The 14629-nt window shown below is 43.6% G+C and overlaps 1 protein-coding gene across 5 annotated transcripts in view; it reads right to left on the bottom strand.

Annotated features, from left to right (window-relative positions):
• Positions 1–1504: 1504 nt before the first annotated feature.
• ep300a (E1A binding protein p300 a) overlaps positions 1505–14629 on the bottom strand; it is a 37326-nt gene continuing 24201 nt past the window's right edge. For 3 of the 5 annotated variants that reach the window (XM_042227078.1, XM_042227081.1, XM_042227079.1), the window contains exons 20-31: positions 10383–10493; positions 9922–9978; positions 9749–9826; positions 9579–9646; positions 9097–9247; positions 8507–8653; positions 8266–8379; positions 7969–8134; positions 7696–7863; positions 7380–7541; positions 6980–7261; positions 1505–6810 (exon numbers count right to left, since the gene is read on the bottom strand). In XM_042227078.1, the coding sequence (XP_042083012.1) occupies positions 3730–6810; positions 6980–7261; positions 7380–7541; positions 7696–7863; positions 7969–8134; positions 8266–8379; positions 8507–8653; positions 9097–9247; positions 9579–9646; positions 9749–9826; positions 9922–9978; positions 10383–10493 (4585 nt within the window). In that variant the 3' untranslated portion in view covers positions 1505–3729. The remainder of the gene's footprint in view (positions 6811–6979; positions 7262–7379; positions 7542–7695; positions 7864–7968; positions 8135–8265; positions 8380–8506; positions 8654–9096; positions 9248–9578; positions 9647–9748; positions 9827–9921; positions 9979–10382; positions 10494–14629) is intronic. The other 2 variants (XM_042227080.1, XM_042227082.1) reach the window with 1 other exon arrangement.

The raw sequence follows: 14629 nt of genomic DNA, 5'->3' as shown, positions 1-14629 counted from the left end.
TAAGTGAACTGAAGAACTGAATATGAGGTAAAGCTCTGTCAGAGAGCCTCCATGGCTTGCATGTAAAAGGCAAAAAAGAGGCAAATTTTAATGTGTCTGCAACTTCAGACTCAAGATATGAAGTTTTATATTTTATCATCTGAGAATGGCTCCCCTTCAGCTAACAAGTGAAAAGACTAAAGAAAGACATATATTGTATTGGACTCATTTCACAAAGTTTTACAGCCTGTTCCAGAGTAAATATACACAGCAGACTGACAGCGTAGACTCACTGCAGGTGCAGCTGGGATTACCTACTTGAATTGGCAGAACAGAATTCACGTGACTGCAATCTACTGCTATCTAGTGGTGAAATTTTACTCAGTGTACCATTAAATATATATTTATTATATGTCCTATTCTTTTCTTAGAAAAACCTAAATCGTTGTACTTAATTTACAGTCATATTACATTGTCTTAAATGGTCATACTTTTCTACTGCAGACATGGTCTGTAATATCTCTAATGCCATGTTTAGGAATAACGTTGGGGGACGTTCAAAAAGTATTAATGCAGAGGTTTTTTTAAAAGCAGTTTAAACTTTGTTTCTTTGACTTGATAGTTTTCACATATTTAGACCTTTGACTGTATATAAATGATGGATGCAGCCATCAGTCCATTGTTGGTTTGTGGAGAATGATGAAAGCTCAGGTTTAGCATTTTTCCCCATCTCCATATTTGTTTTTGTTTTGTTTTTTTAAGTATGCATGTCCATATTTGATTGAGAGGGTAGAGCTGGAGATTTATCAGCTAATCTTAGCACAGTTTAGACAGCTTAATTAGCAAATTGCATCTTTAATTTACTGCATTTTATTTGAACTTACTGTGATGCTAATTTAGGCTAGTAAAAACAAAACCAACAAAATGCTCTTACTGGAGAACTTGGAACAGCTGATGCATTTGCATCACTTTGCACAACACGGTGATAAAAAGCCATTAAAAACAGTCATTCCCCTAAGATGCTTAACTTGAAACCATAAGTAAATACATTATTCTTACCTACACAGTTGTGGTCTGTAAGGAAGGAACTTGGAAAAAACAAATCTCAGGCTTAAAACTCGGACAGATTCGTTTTTCTGAAGGCAGCTTCAAATGACAATTCAAGAACTCCAGTTTGGCACTTAGTACAAGATATAGTAAATTTTAAGGACTATATACACATGTATTTAAGAGTTTGAAAAATATCTGATAATATCTGATCATTTAACAGAAAACATGCTGACACAACTTCCTTCTAAGATGCTAGAGCTGAACAAACTCGTCCCCACAGGATGACAAAATAATTTTCAGTGTCCTCTGGCAAAAACCCTTTAAAGCTCTTCATCACTTAAATGTGGAATTTTTTTAGACTTATTTACTGTCCATCTTCAAATGGCACAGGCTTCTGACTGATGCGCAGATGCATCATATTGTCATTAATAACTGACAGGGGGAAAAAAAGTATTTTTTCCCAATGGTACAAACATACTTTATTGTACAATTAATTTATTGGCAAAAACAAAAACAATCAGACCACCAAAATAACTTAAAAGAAACTAATGAAAATGGAGCAACAGTTATTTTTGCTTTCTCTCAGCAAGCACCAAAACTGTTAACAAGAACAAAAAAGAAAAGAAAAGAAGAGAGTGGTCAAAGATTCCATTTGAATACTAAACAAATATTTAAATAGTCTTACTTCCAGTCTCTTTAGGAAAAAGAAATGATAAAAACAAAACTATTTGTTCAGTTGCCATCAGTTTGTACAGTGATTCAGTATGTTTACAACTATATTCATGTACATGAAACATTTCTTCAAAACAACCAAAAAGAAAAGAAAAAAAAAAAAAAAGGATGGTATAATATACTCCAAGGCCTCCCCAGGCGAACTGAAAGACTGTCTGCAGGTTCTTTTTGCATCACCATAACATCTTTAATACAAAAACAAAGCATGTTTTATCTATTAATTCCTGTAGCTTCAAGTTTTATTTCCAAAAAATAAAATTAAATAATATATCTATTTATAAAAGACAGTTTTTCCTTGTTTTTTTTTTTTCTTATAAAATAAGTCTCAAGATATATTGCCACCTGGTTTCTGATGCATTCCCTTCCCCATACCCAGCAAGCCCGACCTTTAAGAAAAATAGTGAGCATGTGAATATTGTGTCTTCAGTCCTCTCCATAAAAAGCTAAATGACCAAATTTGAACTCTTAGGTCACACCTCTAACCGACCCCAGCTTCGGCTCATCGTCGTACAGGTTTCCTGTCTTAACTGCTGAGATTGTTTAGGTGTGTGACTCGGTTGCTATAGCCTCCCTAAAACCTTACACAGAAAAAGGCGCATTGGTGCTTGTGACCGACTACACCCCATACTGTACATTATAGAAAACAAAACAAAACAATACTGTACAGTAGCTCAGGAGCACTTTTTTTTTCCAAACACATACAAGCAAATATTCAATCAAACAAGAGGAAACAACAGCAGAAAATGGTTCTGCTCATAAGATTTTAAAGTATGTACACTTATTTTACATCTTTCACTTTCATTACAAAAGAAAAAACAAACAAACAAAAAGTATCCAAGTCCACCATTTCTTAATTTGTACAGTACTAACAGTGAATTAAACCTTGTGGCTGAGAGGCAGTCGTGAGGGTGTGGGACGGGGGGAGGATAAGGATGTAAGGAAAACCGTTGGGATTCGGGGATAAACGCAGGATTTTAGCGACCTCTTCTCCAGGTTACTGTTCATAAATGCAGCTGTAATATATGTACACACAACCTTTTTTTTTTCTTTTTTTTTTTTAAATCATCAGCGAGCTTCAACAGCTATAATACAGGTATATAGTACGCAGGTTGTGGAGCAGGAGAAGTTAGGATGAAGAAAGTGTGCACATTCACAGGAGAAGTGCGAAGAGGCGGCCCCATAAGGAAAAAAAACAAAAGATCTTACGGTTTAATTCAAATTATAGAAACCCTGACGAAGACAAACCTGGGATAGCTGTCAAAAAATGTAAAAAATAAATCAAACTGCATTGAACACACCTTCCTAACCACCTACAAACCCAATAAATATACTTCTGAATCGCTGCAGTCACTGGAAAAAAAAAATCTACGTTTGTGTGTCCAGAAGAAGGGCCGGGTAACGGAAGATATGTTGATGCCTGATTAACGAATCGCCGAGGGCACAAAATAATAATAATTATAATAATATAGAAATAAAATAAACGTACTCTGCAAAATAGATACAATCATGATGGGTATTTGAGGAGAAAAAATAAAAGAATAAGAAAAAAAAAGTACATCATGTCAACTCTCATTTTTAGCAACATTTGAAATCTTAAAAATATTCATAAAAAGGCAAAAATTCTCAGTCCCCAAAAATATTGTCATATACTTAAAGAAGTAATATCTTCAACCTGAAACACTGACCTTCCACCTTTTTTGTACACAATTGGCAAAAATATATAGATATTTATTAACAGCAATAACTTACCATTGTTTTAATTTATTCAATTATTGACTTCTAAGATTGATGTTGCATCTCCCATAGGAAGGAAGCTTTCAGTTCATATTTATACATCAGAAAAATATTTAAATAAAAAATAAAAACTTCTAAAACCCCAAAGCTGCCCCGCTCTCCTTTCATGGCAGTTTGTCATTTGGGGCAACAGATCAGAGCATCACGACGGAGAGAGACAGTACAGAGTCAAGGCTACATCAGGTTGTGGTTAATGTTCGTTCCCAGCTCCTGGTTGTTGTTGTTGTTGTTGTTGCTGCCGCCGCTGTTGTTGTTCCCACCCAACATGTCTGATTGCCCCCCTTGTCCACCGTGCATCCCCGTCATCCCACTCAGCTGAGACATAATAGAGTTCTGGTCCGAATTGTACTGACTAGGATCTACAGAACTACCTGGCTGCTGTTGCTGGGGTTGTGGAGGTTGGGGTGGTGCCATGTTGGAGTAATGTTGACTGAGATGCCCTGGGTGGGGCGACCCACTCTGGGTCTGAGGGGAGATGCGGTGAGGTGAGGGCTGAGGCTGGGAGGAAGGCTGCATGCGTGGGGACGGGCTGGAGCGTGGAGGCTGCGACTGTGGCCTTGGTGAGGGCTGAGGGGACCGGACCTGACTGCTGAGCGATCCAGCTGGACCAAGTCCTCCTTGTCCCTGTAGGTGGTGATGGGGGGACTGGGCCATCTGCTGCTGGGGACTCATAGGACTGCTATGGTGGGCTGGAGAACCCCCTCCAAGGTGCTGCTGTTGCTGCTGCTGCAGGAGCCTCTGCTGGATATTTTGGGCAAGCATGGCTTGGGACGTCTGTGGCATTTGGGGGCCACCACCTGCACCACTCTGCGGTTGTTGCCCTGGCCCTGATCCACCTTGTCCAGGCTGGAGTGGAGGTCCTCCAGGGCCTCCACTGGGGCCTACATCTTGTCCTTGAAGACCACCCATTTGATTTTGCTGCTGCTGCTGCTGCATCAGCCTGTGCTGGAGCACTGCAGCTACTTGTGACATCTGGTAGCCTTGCTGGCCTAGCTGTCCTGGCCCACCTGGTGGTGGTCCTTGCTGCTGGGGAACCCCTACACCACCCCCAGGTTGGGGTTGAGAAGATGGGGGTATCCCTGGCTGTCCCTGGCCAGGCTGCATGAAGCTTTGCTGGCCTTGTTGCTGCTGCTGGAGTCCTTGAGGCTGCTGGAACTGGCCGTGGTTCCCCATTTGTTGCTGTTGCTGTTGCTGCAGTCTTCTCAAAAACATCTCTCTGAACTGTGGTGTCATATTGGCCATGTTCCCTTGCTGACCTGGTTGCATTGCTCCCTGTGGCTGCTGCTGTTGCTGCTGCTGCTGCTGCTGCAAAGTGGCCATTTGCTGTTGTTGCTGTAAGTTTCCTGGCAACATCGGGCGCTGCTGTAACTGCTGAAGCTGAGCCATGGTGGGCATATTTCCTCCCCCTGCTCCACCCTGAGGTATGTTCATCCCTGGCTGGCCTGCCTGGTTCACATTAACCTGCTGTTGTCCATCCATATTGGCAAGCTGGTTGGCTCCAGGCGCTCCTACACCAGGCAGACCTCCAGCAGCTCCTTGGAAACGCACACCTCCAGGACCTCCTTGCGGAGGCCCACCTGCTCCTCCAGGGCCACCCTGAGCACCTTGATACCTGGCTGCTCTCTGCCGAATAAAAGCAGCCATGAGCGTTGGGTTGGAACGAAGGATGTTGAGGACTTGCTGCTGTTGCAAGACTGAGCTTGGGGAGCGTAGCGCTCGCAGGAGATCTTGTAGTGCTGCCTGTGGCAAGTTCCCCGATCCAGCTACTAATGAAGCAGGTACCCCCCCTGCTCCTCCAATTGCCTGCATCAACCCTCGGTTTCCTGGTTGAGGCTGCTGCTGATTCAGCATTTGTTGCTGTGGTTGGGGAACTGCTGGCTGCTGCTGTGGTGTCATATGACCCATCATGTTTGGCCGTTGTTGTTGGTTCATGGTTGGTCCCCCAGCACCCCACTGCTGGTTTGTTGGCTGAAGCTGTCCACCTGGCTGGACCTGCTGCTGAACTTGAGGCGGCAATTGTGACGGAGGACCACCCTGTTGCATCCCTGCTAGCGTTCCTGGTTGCTGTGGATCTAACATAGTCCTTCCATCAACTCCCTGAGCCTGGAGCGGCATGCCCTGGGCCCCAATGTGGGGCATTCTCATCTGGGCCTGGTTGTTCTGATGGTGAGGATGTGGAGGTATCATGCCCCCCTGTCCCAAGCCACGCATGTGTGCTTGGGCGTGAGCCATCTGTCTCTGGGTCTCTGCCAGGCGCTGGATTTTTAGTGCCGTCTCTACAGCAGCCAGGGGTGGCCCTTGTTGCTGGCCTTGGACACCCATGGACCCTTGGCCTTGATTGGGTGGTGGTTGTTGCTGAGGAGGGGTTGCTGGACCCATTCCAGGTTTCCCAAGGGGCTGATGAAGAGGAGGGACTCCAGCTGGTCTGGGGTTGTATGGAGGCAAACTACCAGGATGCTGCTGCTGCTGGAGCTGCTGGAGATTTGGTGGCTGCTGCTGAAGCTGAGGTACCATCTGCTGCTGAGGAGAATTCATCATCCCCCCTCCACCTGCTGACGGAAACTGGTGGAGATGGTGTTGAGGGGGGATGCCACCACCTTGCTGTTGCTCACCTGGAGTTCCCATACCACCCATCCCAACCCCCTGCTGCTGAGAAGGTGCAGACATGTTACTCTGGGTAGGTGTCTGTGGGGTAGGGGGCTGCGTTCCCGATGTAGGGGTACCAGGACCAGTAGCTCCATTGTTGGCTCCAGGAGAGGGTTGTCCATTTCCCCCAGGTGCTCCTCCTGCAGCGGGCTGGCCCACTCTCTGCATGCTGGCCATTCTCCTTCTCAGCATCTGAGCTTGCTGAAGCCTGTGCTGCAGCTGCTGCTGGCGAAGCTTGTGCTTGATATTTAGACAGAAGGGGACTGGGCACTTGTTTTCCTGACAGTGCTTAGCATGATAACAACACAATGCGATAAGCTGCTTGCAGATGGGGCAGCCACCGTTGGTTTTTCTCTTGCATCCTTTTGTGTGCTGAACGACACGTTTCATCTTCTGGCAGGACGGCAGAGAGCAATTGGCATTTCGGCACTGGCATGCGTGGACGAGCGACTGGATACAGCGCTGGATGCTGAGGCGACGGGAATCTCCGGGACTCTGAGTGGCAGCGGCAGACTGATTGCTGCTCTCATCATCCAAGCCGAGGCCTAACTTCTCCATCTTGTGCTCATGTCCCTTAGTGTTGTAGCATGTGATGCAGAGGTCGTAATCCTAAAACAGATGACAATAGAGACAGTTAGAAATGTAACTTGGAGGTTTTTGAACAATTACAATAATAAAAATAATAATAACAGTAATAATAATAAAGCCAAACTCCAACTATTTTGCCCTGGGACAAATCAGACAAACCAAACACACCTCACTTCTCTTTCCAACTCACCTCACAAACAGTACAGTGGAAGCGAGTCTCCACGTGGTGTTTGCACTCATTGCACGTGTAAACGAAGCGGTCCTGGCTTTGGTTGTGCAACTCCACCAACATGCACGTTGAGCTCCACATGGACCTCCTCAGCGAGCTGAATTCAAGGTGCTTGTCTCGGGCCAGTGTCAGGAAAGCATCACGACCATCCATGAGGTCACATGCCATCAGGGGATCTGGGTCAGCAATAGGGGGCAAGGCATTTGCCATTGGGCCTGCAATCAGCCGAATCACAAAGAACACCTAGGAGAGGAAAAGAGAGACGATCAGATGAAACGTAGTCTTTAAAACAGTTTCACGTTTTTGCCAGCAGCTCACCCCCCAAAAATGGCAAAACCTCAAAATCCCCCACCCCACATACCTCTTTGTGTTTTTCCATAGTGGCATAGAGTTTCTGTGATAGGTCATTGGACACATTAGGCATCCCAGGCTTCTTCTTATTGGCTCGGCTCAGGCTGCTCTTGTTCTTACTAGTCTTTTTGTTGTTCTTCTTCTTTGCATTTTTGCTGTCTCCTTTTGTGTCCTGCACCAAAAAAATAAAAAAAATAAAAAAAAGTGGTTTAAAACAAAACAATCACACTGATGAGAAACTGACGTTTGCAACGCTAACCCTTATTCACCCCTCTTTCAATCAGTGCATTTAGATTCAAGAACTACATTGAGTCGTTAATTCTTACATCAACACTCTCATTGGAAGTGCTGTTCTCCTCCCTTTTCCTCTCCTCCTCCTCCTGCTCCAGCTCCTTGATGCTCTCCTCCAGCACATTAGGCCAAAAGTCCCCCTCAAAGTAAGGCAATTCCTTGGCACTGGTCAAACGATCCTCTGTCGCCTGCTTGAATATATCCTTTTGGGGTAAACAGACAGTATTGTTATTACGCATGTATTATACAATAAAGTTTATCTTTACTCCTGTTCTAAATCCTCCAGAGGTCAAAGAATGCCTCTTTACCTTGTAGTCATGCACTATCCGTTCTGCCACAGCTTTATCCAGCATTTTCTTGTACCACTCCTGAAGGCGTTTGGGCTTCGGGATCTTCTGATCTGCAGGGTGACAGTGGAAGATGTAGTCGTCGCCTTCGCTAGGTGGGCAGGCCCAGATGTGGCCGGTGGTGTAGCTACGAGTTCAAACAAGAGAACACAAATCAAACACCTACTGGACAAATTAACTATATCAAAATAACTACTTTTTATAAGAATTTGTGTAGCCCGGAAAAAAATAAATGTTTTGTCTTGTAGCAGCACTCACCCCAATTTCTTCACGTACTCCAAGTAGCCAATGAGTATTTCATGGTAAACTGCTGTTCTTAGACAGCGCGGCCGAAAGAAGTGTACGCTATCCAGGTAGGAGATGTACACTCGCCTGAGTGGATGAAAGAAGAAAAATGTAACTTTAAAAAACATTGTGTCAAAACTGCATTTTAAATGATTCCAACATAGAAAAACACAAAGTACTTGGTAAAAGTTTAACAATATGGTGATATCTTTACCTCTGGTTGGGCTGAGGGCAGTCAGATCCATACTCCTGAACATGCATACCAAAGAAACAGACGTCTGCTCCATCAATGTCCTCGAATGCAAAAAGGGCTTTAGTCCTGTATGGGAATGACTCGGACATCTCGCCGCTGTCCACAAATCTGGAGACAAAAACACGAGTTAATACAGGAGCTGTGAATAATGTGAATCTGTACAAATCAAATGAAAGCCTATACTCACAGACGTCTGCAACAAGCTGATAGCTAGATTGCATTTATTTCATCATAATTATTAGCTTAATCACTGTTAGCTTCCATTTCAACACTATTTCATTCAGGAAATTTTAAATTAAAGGCAAAATCTTTTGTTTTAAAAGCATTTATAGCTTTAACTATCCATTACTCCGTTCTTTACAATTCAGTAAATCGAAAAATTAATTCACAAATAAACACTGACACCTTTCCTTATCTCAATTAATGAAATGTTGCAGGTTTTACCAGACGCAAGATTTCAACTTGAATTCCCAAAACGCCTTGATCTAGTTGACACACAAGAGCTGATGTAGGTAAAACCTAGCTCCAGCTCTGGATGAAGAGTGTTGTACCTGGACTTCATGCCTGGTTTGACCTCCACGACTTTATCAGATACATGAACAACACGAATGAAGACCTCTCCAGACTCTGGGTGGGCCTGTCGCTTTAAGAAGTCGTTCACCCTTTGCTCCAGAAAAACCCCCAACTTCGTTTGGGGCAACCCTGTGGGACAGTTAAGTTAGTCGACAACTGTATAAAACAGCCAGCACGAAATGACAAATATAAAAACTTCTGTTGGTAAGTGTACGTCTAACACACTCTGAACAACTGCAGGGAAAGACATCAAGCTGGAGGAAAGCCAACACAAACTTTAGCTGTAATTATTATTTTATGTCAGAGTTTGGTCAAATGGTTATATGAGCAACATATAGCCAAAGTTAATTCGGGTATAATTTTATGTATATACACCCACATTGCACCAACGACAAACTGATCTGCGTGAAACACTAAAAGCTGCACAATTACAAAAGTGAGCTCACAAATGTCCACTTACTTTTGGCAGAATACTTGTTTTCCTTCCTCGCCTTATTCGACTTCTTTAAGCAGCCATCACATACAAAACTATGAAACAGAAACAAGATGGATAAAAAACAAAATCAGTTTTTACCAAACCAGCTGGACTTTCACAGAAATCAAACAAATGGAAACAAAAAGGCTATTTACCCTTCTGGCCAGATTGTTTCATTGTGCAAGACGCATATCTGATGCATCTTCCGACCACAATCCATACATTCAACAAACCTGACGACAGGGACAGAGGGGAGGACACAGCTTAGACCAAATCTCTTCACCCCACCACAAAAATTAAATTTGCCCACGACAAAAGGCAGACTTACAGCTCAGGGTCCAGTGTGTCGTTCTTCTTCTTCTCAAACTGATCCTTGCTTATTGATCTAAAACCAACAAAGAGGGATACTGTAAAACTGTAGCAGGTGGAAATTGAAAATAAATTATTGCAAAACACTTGATAAAATCTCTTTCAGGGGCATGCTGAGGAAATTAATTTTGATTAGAAATTGAGTGGAATGCAGAAATGTTCATTTTCTTTTCTCGTTGACGTATTAAAATCTGCTAAATCAAATATTAGGTGTGGAGTCTACATCCCATGGCTTTGCTGGTAAAGTTTACACCATGAAATATAATTTAAGAACACCTATTGCAGTTTCTTTTTTTCCTATAATAGAAATGAACAGTGTAGACTCACACAAGAGATTAACTGGAAAGCATTAAAAAGCATCTAGCATGCTGAAAGGTGACATTTAAGTTCAAAAATCACATTTTATTAACTAATACTCACGTCTGTGGCTGGGTGGGGTCGTCACCCAGGGAAACGGTCTCTCCCTGGATCTCGTTGAAACACTTTTCGCAGTAGTGGTACCTGTTAGCAAGAAGCCCAAATTTTGGTGAACTACACCATTCCCCACAGCACAGTCAACCACAGACAGCGCATGGGAGGGCAGTCACCAAATGGTATAGGACATGGGCAAGGCAGGGTGCCACAAGCCAAGCAAGCAGGAAGTGCAGGAAGGAGGAACGCAGGACAGCAGGGAAGTCGTCACCGCAACAGCCAGTCATGATTGTAAGGGGTGAGGGAATGAGATGGAGGGGGGGTTGGTGGTACATGGTGGGGCAAGGCAAATGCAAGCCAATGTTGATATCACAATCATTTGAAGAGGGGAGACAGACAAGTCGTATGGGAACAAGACGAGACAAACATCCAGGACAACACACAGCAGAGAGCCGAGGCAAAGCACAGATTAGCAATTTGGACATGAGAGGATGAGCAACAACAGCAACAACAACAACCACCACAGCTAACAGAGCAGGAGCAGAATCAACAGGAGCTAAATGGGAGCAGGAAGCTGTGGCACAGGACGTAATACAAACACTCAACAGATAATGAACAAGCACAGACAACTGCTCAGCTGTTCATTCAGGAAGTTCATTTTAAAGTCGGTCCTTTCACATTCCGCTAAAGTTTGCATGACTGGACTTAATGATGATGACGATGATAATAATAGAAATAATTTTTAAAAATGATCAAGGGAAGATTTTGAAAGTGTGGCATTTATTGTCCAGTTTCTTCCTACTTCAGTTTGCGTTAGCATAGTTTCCCCACAGTTACATTTTGCTTTGGCGAGTCACCCATTACTTTTAATTACATTTAACATTATTGATTTACTAGTAACCAATCCACCACAGTTATTTTGAAAAGTCTGTCACTGCCAACTAGTTTCAGTCCTCACCATCTCATATCCCTACAAGTAGGCTGGTCCTCAATATCCTTCACCTGTCTCAAGTCCCTTGTCCTTTGGTGGAACAGACTTTATTTGAGGCAGCACGGTGGCACGGTAGTTAGCACTGTTGCTGCACAGCAAGAAGGTCCTGAGTTCAATTCCACCATCAGGCCGGGGTCTTTCTGTGTGGAGTTTGCATGTTCTCCCCGTGTTTGCGTGGGTTCTCTCCGGGTACTCCGGCTTCCTCCCACCGTCCAAAGACATGCAGCTTGTGGGGATAGGTTAATTGGATAATCCAAATTGTCACTAGGTGTGAATGTGGAGTGATGGAGGATGGTTGTCTGTCCCTGTGTGTTGGCCCTGCGACAGACTGGCGACCTGTCCAGGGTGTACCCCGCCTTCGCCCTATGACAGCTGGGATAGGCTCCAGCGCCCCCCGCGACCCTGAAAAGGATAAGCGGAAGCGAATGGATGGATGGAGACTTTATTTGACAGTCTCTGACTACAGCCTGTGATGCCAGTTTTGATTGGTTGTGGAGAGCCACCCTAACCAGAACCTGCAGCAGGGTGGAGAGCTATGTCTCGCTATGCTGTAGAAAAAAATAAAATAAAATTCTGCACCTGGAGTCAAAGGTGACAAAGCAGGAGTCCGTCCACTGGGTAGAGAACTTACTAAGGAAGCCTCTTTGATCATTGTCACAAAATATAAATGCTATTTATTTATTAACCATTTTAGGAAGCGAGGGAGTGTTCGTTTGCAGTTGTTCATGGGTTTCTTGCCTGCTACCACACAGATAATCAGGTATGCGAAACTGGTGTAAATCTCCAAAAGTTGATTCTGTTCATCTGGACGTAGCGTTTTGTGGGAGAAACGTTTCGTCACTCATCCAAGTGACTTCTTCAGTCTCAGCTGACTGCAGGTTTCCCCAAATCTTATAAACAGTACATTTGCATAATGACTGAAACCAGCCCACTGAAGGAACAATGGGCTGGGAGGTCAGTTCCTTAATCTAATTATGCAAATTCTCATGACCATTGATCAACAACCACTGACCAAAACCCACTGATCAAACCATGTATGGCCATGAGTACCATTCACAGAGAGTTGGGGAATGGCTGCAATCACAGCATTGTAAGATGGTGAAAGATGTACCCTTAGGCCCCCTCCTCGATTCAGAGATGGTCTTTCCCTTTTCACGTAAATGGCCTCCTTGACTCCGCGCTCAAACCAGCGTTCCTCCCTGTCCAGGATGTGTACATCCTCATCATTGAAAGAGTGTCCACTGGCCTGTAGGTGTAAATAGACTGCAGAGTCCTGGCCTGACGAGGTAGCTCTTCTGTGTTGTGCCATCCGCTTCGCCAGAGGTTGTTTGGTTTCCCGATGTATAAATCCTGGCAATCCTCCTGGCACTTAACAGCGTACACTATGTTACTCTGTTTGTGTCGGGACCCGATCCGGGTGGACCAAGGCGGCGTGTTTTGGGGTTTAAAAGCCACAGAGACCCGGTGTTTAGAAAAAATGTGTCTCAACTGCTCCGATACTCCTGACACATATGGGATCACTACAGGTTTTCACTTGGGCAGCGGTTGTCCTTCTCTCCTGGATCAGGCTGGAGCTTTCTTTAGGTGCCTTTCCAGCTTTGACAAAAGTCCAGTCTGGGATAACCACATTTACTCAGGGCCTTCTTGATGTGCTGTTCTTTTGCCTCTCTGGCCGCTGTGTCAGTGGTAGAGCTGGGAGATAGAACATAACGATATGTATCGCGATATAACTTTTTCTCGATAGAAAAATTAAACTATTGCGATAGACCTCGCCGCTCTTGTCCTCTTAAAAAAAAAAAAAAAAAAAAAAAAAAGAACAGCCAATCCAAATTAACGTAGCGCAGAGCCGAACCAATCACAGCCGCAGCGTCACGTCACGTGACTTGTTACGTACAGCACAAGTGCCAAGCCGCACATGTGTATTTGTTTGGGAAGCAGCCAGCCACCGTACCGCCCGGGTAATGGAGGAAATGAGCGTGACCGAAGAGAAAACAGATGATGGTTCCAACGCCGGAGAGATTGTCGAACGGAAGAGCCATAGAAGTTCCGTAGTGTGAAGGTATTTCGGCTATTTCAAGTCTGACAAAAAACAGAGTAGCGTGCACTGTAAATTGTGCCGAAAGCAAGTCTGGAAATACAATAAACTGGTGCATGCGCTACGTCCACACGTACCCGGGTATTTTTGAAAACGCAGATTTTTCTATGCGTTTGCACCTTTCGTCCACACGTAAACGGCGTTTTTGGTCACTGAAAACGAGATTTTTAAAAACTCCGGCCAGGGTGGATATTTTTGAAAACTCGTTTTTGCATTTACGTGTGGACTAGAAAAACGGAGAAAACGCAGCGTCAAAGGTGTGCGCATTTTTTGACGTCACACTGTGCGCCACGTTATTGTTTCGGTGAAATGAATTTCTACAATACTGTTACTGTTAATTCTACTCTCTGCAGTGTTTAAATGCTTACATATACACACAGTTACTGTCCCTCCACACATACGACTCGGTTCTGCTTCTATGCCCCAGCTTTGTTTACTTTTTCCCACCGAGGCTTCTAGACTTCTGATTGGCCAACATTTCTGCACGGTTAGGAATCTAGCGCCACCTGCTGCTTTGGCATGTTCATAGCAGCGTTTTCCTTCATTTCTGCCTTTATGTGTGGACGGGATTATTTTTTAAAACGAAAACGGAAAATCTCCGTTTTCAAAAATACCCGTGTACGTGTGGACGTAGCCTCAGTCTCTGACTGGAAGCGCTAATTCGTCATTCGGCTTTTGTCAGACTAAAGTAACTGTTAAAACTGTTTGAAAAGCTCAGCTATACAACAAGGAGAGATTGAGAATTTCCTTTTAGTTCTCAGTTTATTTGATATTGACAAAAGTTAGTCAGTTTTGTCTGTTCTTCTGTAAAACAAACTAAGATTTATTTTTAGAATTAATATTTTGTTTCTAAGTGGAATTGACAATTTAGTCTGTTTCGTTTGTTCTATTTTGAAACTTAAACGCTTTAGCGGCTGCCTTTTGTGTAGTTTGCAATATTTGCCTTTATTTATCTGAAAAAGTCTCATGTTCCTTAAGTACATCTACCCTGTTGAACTTATTATGGGAAATAAATATTTAAATAAAAACAAGCTGCTGATTATTTCACATTTTACTTGTGAGCAACGGCACATTTAAATCTTACAAATATAGTTATTTGGCTTATATCGTGATAGATATCGTTATCGCCTGAAATGAAAAAAACATATCGTGATATGAAAAAATCTCATA

The sequence above is a fragment of the Haplochromis burtoni genome, unplaced genomic scaffold (assembly GCF_018398535.1).
Source record: "Haplochromis burtoni strain Fernald_Lab_line unplaced genomic scaffold, NCSU_Asbu1 Contig_242, whole genome shotgun sequence".
Taxonomy (NCBI): domain Eukaryota; kingdom Metazoa; phylum Chordata; class Actinopteri; order Cichliformes; family Cichlidae; genus Haplochromis; species Haplochromis burtoni.
The sequence above is the reverse complement of the archived record's forward strand: the minus strand, read 5'-3'. Positions and strand labels throughout refer to the sequence as shown.